General features: G+C 37.2%; 2 protein-coding genes across 2 annotated transcripts in view; both read right to left on the bottom strand.

Moving 5' to 3' along the window:
- col9a3 (collagen, type IX, alpha 3) overlaps positions 1–5,753 on the bottom strand; it is a 20,025-nt gene extending 14,272 nt beyond the window's left edge. Inside the window, exons 1-5 of the mRNA XM_015054811.1 lie at positions 5,487–5,753; positions 4,753–4,812; positions 3,565–3,600; positions 2,212–2,283; positions 2,051–2,104 (exon numbers count right to left, since the gene is read on the bottom strand). Of these exons, the coding sequence (XP_014910297.1) occupies positions 2,051–2,104; positions 2,212–2,283; positions 3,565–3,600; positions 4,753–4,812; positions 5,487–5,549 (285 nt within the window). The 5' untranslated portion in view covers positions 5,550–5,753. The remainder of the gene's footprint in view (positions 1–2,050; positions 2,105–2,211; positions 2,284–3,564; positions 3,601–4,752; positions 4,813–5,486) is intronic.
- Positions 5,754–6,959: 1,206 nt separating this feature from the next.
- Positions 6,960–14,281, bottom strand: ogfr (opioid growth factor receptor). The gene is made up of 7 exons (XM_015054825.1): positions 13,445–14,281; positions 13,005–13,070; positions 12,849–12,930; positions 12,666–12,744; positions 11,900–11,966; positions 9,913–10,061; positions 6,960–9,832 (listed from the first exon to the last, which is right to left on the bottom strand). The coding sequence occupies exons 1-7, from the start codon at positions 13,568–13,570 to the stop codon at positions 8,752–8,754; spliced, it is 1,650 nt and encodes a 549-aa protein (XP_014910311.1). The 5' UTR covers positions 13,571–14,281; the 3' UTR covers positions 6,960–8,751.
- Between the last annotated feature and the right edge of the window lie 824 nt (positions 14,282–15,105).

Genomic DNA, 15,105 nt, shown 5'->3' with positions numbered 1-15,105 from the left:
GGGTTGTGTGAGTTTGAGCCACTTTTTTTTTTTTTGGGTTATTTTTTTTTCTCAAAAAAAAAAAAAAAAAAAAAAAAAAAAAAACTATGTTAATATCAGGATTTGTGCTTGATTTTAGAGTAGCTTTATAAATATCGATTTTTTTTTTCACTCCTTCAAGACAAGTCATCCTCTTAAAACATGATGCATTTTTAGCCATTCAGCAGTAGATAGACATGCTGGTGTGATCTGGGAGATCGTCCTGCTGAATAATCTGAGGAAATTTGAACTTATGGTCACAAACTGATGGCTGGATTTTCTCCTGAAGGGTTTCCTGATGTCTGGTACGAAGCAGACCTCCATGTCGTCCAGATCCAAAGCAGCCCAGCGCGCTACAGTCGTCACATTTAACTGTAGGTATGTTGTTCTTTTCCTGAAGTGCTTTGTGTTTTCTAATTGTTGAATCATGAGCACTGATTTTTACTGAAGCAGTTGAGGCCTGTGGTGCTGTAGACGTTGATCTGGATCAGTGGTTGAAGCTCTCATTTTGGTCGACTGCTCACTCCAGGAACAATCTGTCCCATTGCTCTCCATTTTGGATAATGGTTCTCATAGTGGTTCACTTTAAAAACTAAAGCTTAGAAATGGCTTTACAATCCTTTCCAGACATATACATGTCAATGACTTTGTTTCCCATCTGCTCTTGAATTTGTGTAGTTTGAGACATGATATGTTGCTCTTTGAGATTTCTGGCCTACTTCATGCTGTCAAACTCTTTCTGTTTAGGTGGCAAACATTCTGACTTTGTGTGGCTTGTGAAACTGAATTGCAGGAAATGTGCTTAAAATAATCAGTTTTTAGTTTAACCAGGGGAAAGGATTCATTTTGACATCGGGCCAGGTCGGTTCAGATACTTTATTTTTTTTACCACATATATCATGTATTTGACAATCTAAGACGTTAAAGTGTGACCAAAAAAACAAACAAAGAAGAAATATGTAAAGAGGCAAATACTTTTTCATAGCACTTTCCATAAATGTACATAGACTATGTATGAGTTGTCACAAAATAATAATTTTAGGTGAAAAACGTTGGGATTACTGAAATACAAGTTTGTTAGCTGTATCCTAGCTTAGCTTGAGGTCAACACAGCCCACTTAAATGCGTGAAAAGGTTTTCAAAAAGCTATTATTGTCACCGTAGTGTGTTAAAAAAATAATGGTGGTAGAAATAGTCAAATGAACTCATCACTTGCTGGAGCAGCTGCTCATCACACTTTGTAGTTCCTGTTGATTTTAACATTTCCTCTACAATTAGGTTTAGAAATGTAAAAACTGCTTGGTTTGACTTATTAACATATTACCTAGCTTAATTTCCAATAACTTGCCTTATTTTGAAGGCCTTTCTGTTCTTTATTTTAAATGAAAACTTAAAACAAATGTTCACCAATTTTTATTTTGTATCTAATTCTCATAAATCTGTGTTGCATCTAAACTTTGCGTCACCCTTAATCAGTCAGAGCCGGCCGTCACAGTGTGGTTATCTGTGTAATTAGTGAAGTGAGTTAAAGCTGGCTTCCTCATTAAGTCTGCTAATTAGCTGGGAGGGGGCAGTAAGTCACTGATTCTCTGTTATTTCATAAATCTGATGCATTGTGAAAACTGTAAGTCTTGTTAAATTACAGGATGTTGTCTTAATGACCATTCAGAGTTTATGGGTTTCCTTTAGAAAAGCGATTCATATCTTCTACTGTTTTTTTCTTTTTCTTTTTCTTTTTGCGACAAATGGGTCAGATTCCAGGCCGGATTAGGGAGAAGCAGAAAATTTTACCTCATCCTGATCCCTCATTAAAAATATTCCCAACCAAGAAGTTGAGCCAATTAGACAAATTTAAGTTGACAGAGAGCAGAGGCCTGTTGAAGCCTGTGGGTTTAACAGAACCAGAACAACCTGCATGGTCCTGATGGATCAGGACCCTGATGGATGCTGACTTCAGCTGGTTGACACAGGAAAGGGTAAAATCTTCTACTTGCATCCTAAAACATGCGAGAGGTTCAGAAGATGCACTCACTGCTTCCCCTGGGGGTCCGTCTCTGCCGGCAGGACCATCAGGACCGGTCAAGCCCTAGAGATGAATAGCAGCATCATTACTCGTTCCTCTTTTTAGACAACCTCACCAACCTGCAGCTTTCTTGTGTAATTCTGTAAGACTTGAGGATTTTGGACCCTTACATCAATTCCTGGGAGTCCTGGCAGACCTGGTTTTCCTGGTCCTCCTGGTATTCCTGCTTTCCCTTTTGGGCCCTGCAAACGATCCAGGAGAAATTTAATAAAGTCTTTTCCAGGCAGATTAATGTGTATGTTCAAAACGCAAACAAATAAAGTATTTCTGTGTGCACCTGAATAATCCTCAGAAGTGCTTTTTGTCACTTTGTTTTAGTTTACTTATGCAACATAGGCAGAATTGAGAGATGAACAAAAAAGAGATAAAAAAGCTTCTTGGTCTTTCTGCATGGAGTTTGCATGTTCTGCCCTGCGATGGACTTTGACCTGTCCAGGTTGGACCCGCCTGTCCTAATGGCTGCTGGAAACTGGCACCAGCCCCTTGTGACCTTACAACAACAAGCGGATCTAGACAACGGATGATATTTACAAATGCTTAAACCATCTGTGGTAGAAACGGTTTCAAACAGCGACATCAGTCAGTTTTTTGAGTTTTACAAATGCTATCCAGTTTTTCAGAGTAGTTTTACTACTACTGTACTTTTAACTTCTACTTGTCTGGTAACATTTTTAAGTATTGCGACTCAGGTACTGCTTCAAGCTGGTCCTTCACCTCCAGTAACTTCACTCAGTGACAAACAAAGATGCTTTAACCAAAAACGCACCATTTCATGTCAAAGTGGGGTTTCTTGTTTCTACACAAGCTTCATTGTTCTACTTTTATTTCCTATTTAATAAGCCTCTGCTACTTGGAGGTCAGGTAAATGATGTATATCGTCGTTATTCTGACATACCGACGTCATAGTTATTGGTTCAGGTGCTTTATGTTGTGGAAAAGTGAGCTTAGGAAACGTGTGTTTCCTCGACTTGAATTTGTTCCTTTGTAATAATTTGTTCTTTATTTTAGTTTGTATTATACCAAATCATTGTAGCATTGGATGCTATTAGCAAACACTCAGTACTTCTGCAACCTTTTTGCCAAATATGTTTTTTTAATCTTGCATGTTTTGATAACTTTTTACTTTTACTTGAGCAAAATATATTAAATAGTTTTTTGACTGTCACCTCACCTTCGAGTTTATTGTTAGCGCAATAAATCACATAATAAATTTGTTCTCTGTCATAATAAATAACAATATAATTGGCCCTCCTTAACATAATCTCCTGGAGAAATTGAAACTTTTCTTTGTATTTCAAATCAATAACTTTTTTGTATTTTATAATAGGAAAATCTGAAAAAAAAAGGCTAAAAATAATTTATAAAAATGATTTTAATTTATTGCAACGGGACATGAAAATGTCACATCTCTAAATAAAACCTCTTGTGTCCTTCCAGTTTGTCGTGATGACTGGATTACTTACAGCTTTCCCTGGCAACCCAGGAGGTCCTGGTTTCCCCTGACAACCAGAAAAAAAAAGAAAAGGTAAGTTAGATTTCTTTCACAGCATTTTCAGTGTTAAACAAAATGACTTCCTCTCAGGTGTGCAGCTTTCCGGCGGTTGGCTGCGTCTTAATCATGCATAACCCAAGCTAAGAGCATCAGCTGCTGCACTGTTCAGTGTTTAACTTCTCTGCCAGCGGAGAACAAACGGCTCCAAGCAGAAGCGCCACGGACTGGTCACATGTTCAGGCCCTCGGTGCGGTCTGAAGACCGTGCGGGGAGGAGGTGCGAGCTGAAACCCTAGATGCTCTCACAGGGCTGGGGAATGTATGAATGGGTCGTCTGTGTGCCCAAAGTTTACCGGAGACGTAAAAATATTCAGAGCTAAAACGGGATGAAATGTTCTGATATCGGTAGACGTTTAAAAAAGCAAACGGTTCTTCTGTGTTAAACAAAACTGAGAATTCATAGGTAAAAACACAATGGAGGCAAAATCACATAAAAATGCATGGGAAAATAAAGATTAAGGATGAGTATTTTAGTGTATTTCACTAAGATGATGCAATAAAATGAAATTATTTAACCAGGATTCACAGTTGCTAAGTAAGAACAATAAACCCAGACTTTTGAGACACACCTTTAAGCCCTGCCTACCCAAATCCAACAGGTAATCATTTAATAAACGCAGGCGGAGTAGCGGGAGGAGTCAGACTGATGAAACGTTTCATTTTTTTTAGACATTTCACTCCATTTATGCACAAGCAAGAAAAAGAAAAGCAACTGGAATCTAAAATTAAAAATGCACCCTGAGAAAATGTTCTCATTTGTAGGCAGATGGAGGCGACTGATAACCAAGAGGGGCTAAATCCAAACTTCTGCAGTCGTGATACAACATACAAAATAAATAACTAAACATTGGTCATTGAGGTTTGTTAAAAATAATTACAAGTGTGAGGGCAGTTAGCCAGTTTGAGGCATAGAGAGAACAGCAAATATACCTCCGCATGTGCCACCGAAACACAAATAATGTAAGAACTGCAGAGTCTTTCTGAGGCAGAAGTTTGTTTTTCCAATAGTTTAATGAGAGCCAGTTAGTCTGATCAGTACTGGTTTACAGTCCAGGTTCCAGACAAACTCCAGCAGCACATCTAGTATCTGGTCAACTCACATCAGTGCCGTCCTTTCCTGCTTGTCCTGGTGGTCCTGGCGGTCCTTGGGGGCCAGGCCTCTGCAAGATAAAACACAATAAAGCTGGAAGCTTGTGCCTGAAAACAAAGTCTAGATATGATATAGGCAAATGTTATCATGTCAGAACTCTCAACAAGACAGGTTTGATTCAAATCCTGGAATATAGAATCAAATAAATCCCAAAACACCGTGAAAACGATTCAGAGAATTCAAATAGATCATGCTTTAAACCTCCTGTGTTAATAGTATTCTACATAAAAATATCAGTGTTCCTTTTGCTCAGATTATTGAATAAATGCGCCTCTTTGAAGACTTTGCAGAACTGAGCTGCTGTATGAACAGAGGCTGCATTGTGTGCACTGATCTCCAGTCTGCACATTCCACAGGTCCAGGGGAAACGTTTACCTCCGACTGCGGCAGCTGCCGAGCCACCGGTTCACATTTGCTCATCAAATGAACAGATTCATGGTTTAAAACGGCAAAAATGCGCATACACGGAACACAGAACAGAATTGTAGCTCTGTACTTTCATTGAGACTTTTCTGAATTTGAATTTAACTGAATGCAGAAAGTGCAGGTAAACACATAATCGTTACAAGAAAGCAGAAATGCAAAAAATAAGGCCTTTGAGTAATCATCCTCACGACACGAGGAAACCATCACCACACTGAGTTACACAGCAGGTGTGTGCAGCAGCTGCCTGACGAGCCTTACCTGGGCTGAGGACGACAGCAGCTGGCAGAGGAAGAGCACCCAAAGAGCAGAGAACACCGTCATCGTCCACGCTTGTCCTCACAGGCCAGCGTTTAATGGAAAAGAGGTCAAATCCTCCGGACTCTTCTCCTCCCCCCCCAACAGCGGAGCCTTCCTTCACCTGACGGCGCGCAGCTCCTGAATGGCTTTCTCTTTGCTCCCAGATAAACCCGAGCCTCCAGCTCCGGCTGTCCGCACACAGAGGAGGGGGACCCCCAGCTTGGACTCTCAAGAAAGTGGGCTGAGCTAAAAAAAAATGTTAAAAAACATCAACTGACCAATCAGAAAGTGGCCAAAAACAAACGGAATGAGGACGTTTCATTTTGTCTGCTTTCAACCACAAACTTCGAGCTACTTTGTCTGGATTTCTGAGTGACAGAGCAACAAGGCAAAATTCATAACATGAAGGGAAATCATTTATTTTAAATTATTTACAAACAACAGTAGAACATGCTGCCATTTAGAAGTTGAGTAAAAAAGTAGAGTATGCATGCTTAAGTTAGTGAACATCAAAGTGGAAAGAGATTAAGCAAAAAGTTCATGTCAGGAACAACCTGACCTGATCAAAATAAGAAAACTGTTCACCTTTAAAAACTCTAAATCTCTGAATCAATCTGACTTTCCCATCATTTTCTCTTAGGTATTCACTGTCCTGACCTCCTGATGGAAAAGAATGTCCTTGAAGAGCTGCATAAGTAAGACTTTAATTTTATAAAAGATCCTGAAGGGATTGGAAAAAAAAATAAACTGGTTTGAATGAAAATCCATTAACATGTTTTGAGCCGTAGGACGGATGCACAGTTGGCTGGAGTCTTTCATGACTCCGTATTCATGAGTGGGTTCTCTCTGGGTACTCCAGCTTCCTCCATGATCATGACTGTTTGGTTCATTTTCTCTCTAAACTGTGCTTAGGTTAGAGTAAATGTGCGTTGTCGTTTGTCCTGTGATAGATTGTTGACCTGCCTTAATACTATTCTCACTCTTGTTTCTTCCTTTAGCTAAACTTTGTACCTGGTTATGATTCACAAGCACAGATAAGTTCTGAGTTTTGTATCTATGGAGAAAAGGAGATTATACTGCAAACAAAATTCAGTAATATAGATGGGAGTTTACAGTAAGGTTGGCATAACACAATATAATAACCACATAACTAGCTTAAGAGTATTCTCATGATTTCTGCAGTTTGATTAATATGAGTTTCCTGTATAAACTGAAGACAAAAAAAGAACAGCATTAAACTTAACTTGAGCAACTACAAGTGATATTTTTTTTACTTTTGCATCAAACTCCAGTCATTTTAGGTAATTAACTTTCAACACATTCTGGCTGCTGTTAGCAAAGAGACCCTGTATTCAAATATATAAGATAAGTCAGCAGCAAGTTAACAAGCATTAAAGGTTCTTTGGACTTTAACAAATCTTAACTTCAAACAGATCATTTTCAGAAAATAGGATGACTTTATTCAGTTCTCATAACAGCCAAGTGTGTAACTGGGAAATTATTGTAAAGGTCTATTCAGGTAAAATTATACAGCAACTTCAACAAGTCATAGCAGAAATCAGTGCAAATATAAAAGGATGCCTGATCACACCGGATCTTCCATTTTCATGGACTGCACCGATTTCAAAGGAACATACAGAGTTTAAGTTGCAGCCAAAGCATTTCTCGTTTCATTCAAGACAAACACACTGTACAATCAACCAGTCTCATCACATTTGTTTGTTTTTTTTTGTGTTTTTTTTTTTTTGGCAAGGCTTTCAGCTTCAATCAACTTCCTAAATCAGCATGACAGCATACAGTATGCGCAGCATTTTCTGAAATACGACTTCGACTTCATTTAAACAGCAGGATTTAAAAAAAACACATTGTTTTACAAACACAAAAACAGCCCAAAGAGAGAAACAAGTTCATAAAAATCAGTTAAATCTCAGTGCAAAAAAATGTGGCTAAAATGAAATAAAACCCCCTTTTGACCCGCATTTAAATCTGGATGCAGAGATATTAAGTTTTCTGCTGCAGTTAATTTCCACCCTAAGCATAAAAGAGGTGCATCTAAATAAATTTAAACTTCATTTATTTGAATAATTGAATTTGAGTTATATTCATTACATACACATTTTAAATATTGTGGCAGATAATAAAAATGCAAAATTCAGCTTAAAAATAGGGGATTACATAAGACCAAGTAAAAAAAAAAAAAAAGTATTTTTAATAAATTATATCTATATAAACACTCCAATCCTTGCTTAGGGATATTTTTACATGAATTACTGCATCAGTGAAGATAACCAGCCTGTGCTGATGTTTTAAGGAAGCTCAGGTTGCTCTAATTAGGGCTAAAACATTGATACTAGATCTGCTTCATGTAATCTCATTTTTTTCTTCCACTAAACTTTCAATCAATATGCCTGGATACAACAATCTGAATAGCATTTTGACCCTCTTTGTGGACGCATCAATATCAAGTCAGCAGTCTTCCCTATGGTTTTGTAGACCATAAACTAACATTTCTGTACATAAAAAATGCTTTATTTGATCTTATGTAATATCCCAAATTTCTCACCCTTACTCAAACAAAAAACTGAATACATTACATTTTAGTGTGATTAGTTTTCTATGTTTGAAATCATTTTTTATTCTAATTTTCTAAGAAACTGAACTTTTGATTTTTATTAGATGTAAACCCTCAAAATTAAAACCAAGTAAGAATATTGGAATATATGAAACCAGGGTACGTTTTTAACTCTGAACTGAATTTCTGAAATAAATTAAACTCTTCCATGATGTTCAAATTTGTTGGGATGCACGTCTGTATGTAGTGAATCTGTCCGATGTTTCATCGTCAAAGAAAAAAATCTATTTTAGTTAAACGACTGCCTTGTTCAGCTGATAAAAATATACATAAAACAACAATTAAATCACTTCTTTTCATCACAGCTGCGAATCTCAGCATCAGAGAACTTTTTTCCTGTTTTGAAACCACTTCATGTGATTAAATCTATGGCATCCGATTAACGTATTGCTGCTTTTGGTCTTTTCAGTTTTTGTCTTGAAAGTTTTAAGAAATCCAAATGTAGAATACCGTAATTCATTTAAAGTGAAAAGAATGAATAATAGCTTAACATCAAATATAGTAGAAATAAGGCCTAGAAAATGTCCTGTCAGACTCGGTCCTTTTAATACATAAAATCTAAGTTTATATGAATTTCCGTCTGTCACTACTTATTCATGAGGCTCCCTCGTTGTGATTGGAGCTTGAAGGGGTTGAATCCATGGGAACGTCCTCCGACTCAGTCCCGTTGCTCTGTCCTTCCAGGTCTTTGCCGCTCTGCATCCCGTTTGAAGCCAAACTATTTTCCTGCGACATCTCGTCTTCTTTTTGATCCGACGGTTGAATAAAATCCGTCCTTGGGATCTTTTCCTCCCTTTCAGAAGACAGAGAGGGTGAGTGTTTTGAGGTCTTAAGAGGAGTGTGAACTGAAGGGCTTGTTTGACCTGCAGATTTATTAGGAGCAGCCTTTTCCTGCACCAGGCCGGCGGCAGCAGTAGCAGGGTCATCATTTGGCAGATCCTCGTCGTCTTCCCTTTTCTTTTTTGGAGGTTTTTCAGTCTCTCCATCAGCACCGGTTTGCATAACGTCCAGATCTTGAACGGCGTCCTTGGCGTTGCTGGTAGATTTCTGCTCACTGTCTGCAGTGGCCTCGTTCTTTGTGATGCCGCCGTCTAGACTGGGGGACTGATCCATTTCATCGTCGTCGTCGTCATCATCATTTGGAAATTCATTTCCATTGCTCATATTTCCAAGGTTGTCCACGTTTCCATTCCCGACAGCCTCTGAATCTGCTGGTGGCTCATCAGACTCCTCCGCCTGTTTGCTCTTGTCTTTAATTTTATCACTTCCTTTCGGAGTCTTGGTAACATTATTCACCCCATCTTCTTTCTGCTGCACTGCTGCATCCCCGTCTTTTTTACTGTGCGAGACGTCCTCTTTCCCGTCTCCATTCCCGACAACGTCATTGTTTTTGAGGCTCTTCCTGAACTGTTTCTGGATCTTTCTGGGGCACCACACAAACTTGTCCTTCGGCTCGTAGTGGTGGTAAGCGAAGCGCACGAGATCCTGGCGTTCCTGCTTTTCCAGTACGGCGAACAGGAAGTAGTCCAACACGCTGCGCTTAACGTTACTCAGCGTCTTCTTGACCAGAGTCTCTTCCAGGAAGAAGCGCACAAGCGGAGCCTGGTAGTGCTTGAAGCCGAGCTCCCCGAGGCTTTTCAGGATGCGAGTTATCCGGAGGTTGTTGTGCATATTTCTGCAACACACCAGACAGATGAAGCTGGAATTACTGACAAAACCATCAAGATATGAGAATTTACTGAAATCAGTGTTTACCTCTCCAGGTTTCCAAAACGTTCCTTCCAGTTTTCTGCACGCTTCACTTCCCCCGTCTCTTTGTTGACCAGACGTATGCCGTAGAAACCCAACATGAGTTCATACGCCTCCACCAGCCTCCTTTTGGCATCCTCATTCTTCTTGAAAGCCTTTTAAGTTGAAAACGTGCATAAATTCAAAAGATTTAAAGAGACGAGGATCATAGAAACACTGCTGTTTTGTTTTAGTATCCCATTGGTCTTTTGATGTATAAGATATTGTGACTTTTCTGGGTCGTACATTTGGCTTCTTGGTGCCGATGAGAAATAAGTTATCCAAATGTGGAGGTAAGTGGGTAGATAAGAAACTAATTAAAAAAAAAAAATCACAATTAAAACATTAGAAAAATGGAAAGTAAATGTAAAAGGTAAAAATATAGAAAATAGTTGACATTTTTAAATAAATGAAAAGTCTTCTACATTTAGTTTATCTCCCTAACTTGATTTCATCATGTTCAACAGTTTGGTGAAGGGAAGATAACAGGTTACAATGGCTCTGATGAAGGCCGAACGCGATGAGTTAGTTGATTTTTCATCAAGAGCGCCGTGTAGGACCTGCTTCATAATGTGAATTTGAACATTTTAAACTGACTTAGTGTTTCACACAGAGGCCTTAATTTGTTTGTTCGCATCTGCAAACTTTGCAACCAGTTTGTGTCAAATTAAGCCACATAAACAACACCAGCAGGAATTTCCATTCTCATTCAGAAGAGGATCCACTCATGTATTTTTATAGCTGTTTGTAAAGTGCCAGGGCAAAAAAATACATGAACCGCAACCTATTATCTAAAGCACTCCACACCAAACTAATGCCACAATAGCTGCTAATAATAAAACACAAATGGATGAAGACACACCTGCTTTATTTTGAGAACCAAATGTACAAATTTGTTTAATATTTCAGTCTATTTTTTGTATTTCCTCAATGATTTAATTCTTCACTAAGCACAAAGTAAAAGCTCTAAATTATTTACATGTTTTATATCTCTTCTCCTTTATGACATGATGTTGTGCTCTAGAAGAAGGATTCAGCAATAAGCAAATAGTTTAGATTCCCAGAAATAAGTACATCAAGATAAAAGTGAAAATACCTAATCAAGGTAGTTGGATAGGTGAGTTACATGACTGAATAATAAAACATCTGAATTTCAAAATGTCCAAAAAATAGATGTGGAGGATTACATGACATTATATCCAGCATGCAATGTAGAAAGCACTGCATGGAAACAACAGTTTGTATAGTACCCATAAGAACACTTTTATTACAAACGAAAAATTAGCACTCCAAGCATACAATATTTACAAACAGGAAATATTGCTAGTGTGAACACGTTCACCGTGTCCATAGATGTGGTTTTGCTATTACAGGGCTGTTAAGAGAGCAGGCTGCAGCCTCCCAACGCCTCCACACCAGCTTAACACACACTTGATCTATCTTTTCCTCAGTTTGTACCATCTCTTGTTTTGCACTGCAGTCCAAAAAGCCCAGTTGATAGCAGCAGCTTTTTTTTAAAACAGTTAGTAGTTGAATTAAGTTGTGTAAAAAAAAAAAAAAAAAGAGGTTGCAAATAGATATCAATGTATTATGAACTTTTTGGTAGGGAATCTTTTTGGTAGGGAATCTTTTTGGTAGGGAATTTATTTATATTAGGAATTTTGTCAACATTTTAATACTTAAATAAACCCTTTTCTGTGAAACAGCTTAAAATAAAACTTTGAAATAACACCAATATCATGTCTCAATGTTGAAAATTAACAGAACTGCAGAATTTCAAGGTCATGTAGACTACATTTTTTGCTGAAAAAGTAAATGTTTATACATTGGCTGATTTTTAGTAAATATTTAAATACAGGAAGTAAAAGACAATTAGGTCATTTAAAAAATATGGCAGTCCTAAATTTTAAAGAGCAACAAACCTGTTTAAAGTCATAGTCCAGTAGTAACTTACCTCAATTTCCTTCTTGGTGAGCTCTGAAGCCATATAATTAACCCCTGGTTCTCGTAGTGGAAACAACCTCGTAGATGATTGAAGAGAGAAGAAACGGCAATTACTGAAACTGATTTATGGATATGCTACAAGCTGATCTTTGTAAACGCAATAAAATGAAGTATTTCTATTTTCTTTATCCCAAAAAGCTAACAACAATGCAGAAAATGTCAAATCCAAACATATATAGCTTTAAATGTATTTAAAAATATATATTTTTGTCTTTTTATCTACAGATTTGGCTTAATGATTGAGGAAGATCTGACATTACACACACAGGAAACGCTTTACTTCTTGACATGGTGTCGTCAGAATTAAAATTGTTCAACCCCAAAAAAGCTCGAGCAGCATTGGTCCGCCGTTGTCCTCAAGGCAGAGTCTTTTAAATGCTCCAACACATCTGGAGAAAATCAATTTATCTAAAGCTTAAACTTCATTTCCCTTCAAATTTTAAAAGGTGTGGTGAAGCATGAAAACAGCTAAAACCTGCAGGGCAGTGTGGCCAAAGAACCAGCATTGGGAAACTCTGATAAACGGCAAATATGACAAAATAGTGCAGCTGCTTTGTTTCTAATGCAGTTCTGTTTTTTGTTGCATTGAGACTGCATCCTGCAGCCTATGAAATATTCCATCCAAACAGTCTTTCCCAATTGCAATACTAAATAGAAACCAGTATTGTGTATCTCCAGTATATTCGAATAATGTTAAACACTCGTGTAATACATACCACTGGATGTAAGAGTGAACCCTCTCCAATTTTTTGTAGTCGTTTTTCCATTCTTTAAGAAAGGACTCAATATAGATATCTGTACCAAAAATAAAATATATATATAATTAGAACCAAACAAAAACATTTTAAAATACAAATACCAATCTTTTTAAAAAAAAAATAAATAAATAACTGTGTTACCATCAGGAGCAGATGGAAACTTGTTTAGGTAGAACTGTAGGTTGTTCATTTTGTCTTCTGAGCAATCATCATCTGTTAGATTCTGTAAGTATTAAAAAAGCTCATCATTACTTGCTCTAAACGGAAATGATTTTTTAATTGCCATGTATTACTTACAGGATATCCTCTTCTGTAATTCTGCATGTCTTTTGCTGCCCTCATATTTCTGGGTGTGTGATGCCACTGCAATGAAAAAAAATCTAATTAGTCTGCATCTAGTTGCAGCTAATTAGCGCATCAAAACTATGCAAGTTAAATAAAAGCAGGGAACAAATCGTGACTTCTGGTTATGTGATCTGCAAGGAATCTATTTAACAATGAAGCTGAAAAGCTCTTTAATAAATAATAAAACGGAAGCTTAGATAATAAAACGTAAACCAGATATTTTAAAAAAGGAAGTTACAATGGCTAGCTTAGCTAGTTAGCGAGGTTGCAGCAGTGAGGGAAAAGCTAACATTAGCTTTTCCATTACAGAACGTGCCTAAACGGAAGTGAAAGATAGCGGGACAGGGTTTTTGCGCGTTAAGACTGAGCTGGCCTGCAATCAAAGCACTTACTATTGCCCAGGAAGACTTGTTTTTGTCTTGATTTGACCGACGGCTCTGGCTCTCTCCGGCCGGGTCGTCTCCATCACTCTCTGTGTCCCATGTCGAGTCGTATTCACACACATAGTCGTCTTCCATTTTTTATTTTTTTGTAATTGAAAAAAAAATTAAGAGTATATAAAATCGTAACCTGGTTCGGTACTATAACCGGGTTTGAATCAGTTCTACTTTCATGTTCGGGTTAGAGACGGGGACGGCCCTGACCATCCGTCTCTGTTGCCTTCCGTCGTATAACGGCTGCAGTGATCACGCTGCCTTCACGTGCTTGCGCTGAGTAGGAAATGTGACAATTAACAAAAAGATTTACTGAGGAAAAGGGGTACTTAAATATTAGGTACTTTTTATATTAACGCAAAGAAATCTCTACTCTTACAAAGTGAGTCTCCAATGCGAACTCGCCTTTCTGATGATCGTCAGGCAACTACAATTGGAGTAACTGACAGTAATAATCAACCCAGCTAAATTCATCTAAAGTTTACCGTCAAAAACGATTTATTTGAGTTAATCACTTCTTCTTGTCATATGACTAAAGAGATCATTTATTTCAACGTGGTTCTATTTGGCACTCTTAATAGTATTTTTCCAAGGATTTTTAATTTCAGATTTACGACTGTACTTGAAGGCAATATAATTTCTGTGTTGGCTGTAAGTGTTAAAGTGCAAATCAGCTGAGTCAGACAGTTTATTTTAAGTAGAGAAAAAAAACTATTTTTTCCATCTCACAGTTATGTAACGACACAGCAAAAACATGCAGGTCAAGTGTATAATAACTCCATATAGATAAAATATGTGTAATCTGTTTTATAAATAAATTTAGGAATGTTTTAATTAAAACATAAAAATATTAGAACAGGCTATTTCCAAACCGAAACACAAAATCACAACTTTCATAATGATCAGTCTCATTTCAAATTTGAATAAATGTATTTCTTGAATTTATAAGTCCACTTGATTATATTTACATATCCAAAGTTTTCTCAGTCTCATTAACAAAGTTGCAAATTCTTTTTATTGGTCTCTATTAAATTTGAAGCAGAAGACTAAATACTTCCTCTCAAACAGTATGATCTAATTTCAAGATTAAGATGTAGATTTCTTCTCACACATCTAATACACAAAATGCAACAATGAAAAAGAATACAAATAAAGCAGTTAGCAATAGCTCATTTATTTTATTTAATAGTAAATTACAAAGTGCAACATAAACAAAAACCATAAAATCTAATGAGGAACTCCAAATGGAAGTGATAGTAGATATTCATAGTATGATTAATTGTTAAAGTTCTAACTTTAAATGTTCTATCCATGTTGTTTTATCTCTGAAACTCAAATGAGGTTCAATTATGTTGAGATTTTAAATCCTTGACTGAGGAAAAACTGTTTAAAGTGTTAATAAGGACAGACAAGGTAGAATATTGTTATGAAGATCATAAATAATGTATCTAAGAGCAGTAATCACTTGAACAAACACTAGTAAACAGTACAGACAGCAGTACAAATATCAAAATATATGCATGATGTTGTAGTGCAAATGATGTTGGAATACACATAATTTACAGGTTGTAAATTATCACTTTATGCAGATCGGTTTGTACCCTGATGTGCCCTTCTCT

This window comes from Poecilia latipinna, unplaced genomic scaffold (genome assembly GCF_001443285.1).
Source record: "Poecilia latipinna isolate Pla-1442-1.1 unplaced genomic scaffold, P_latipinna-1.0 Scaffold57, whole genome shotgun sequence".
NCBI classification, from domain to species: domain Eukaryota; kingdom Metazoa; phylum Chordata; class Actinopteri; order Cyprinodontiformes; family Poeciliidae; genus Poecilia; species Poecilia latipinna.
Note: the sequence above shows the minus strand (reverse complement) of the source record. Positions and strands in the feature narration are given on the sequence as shown.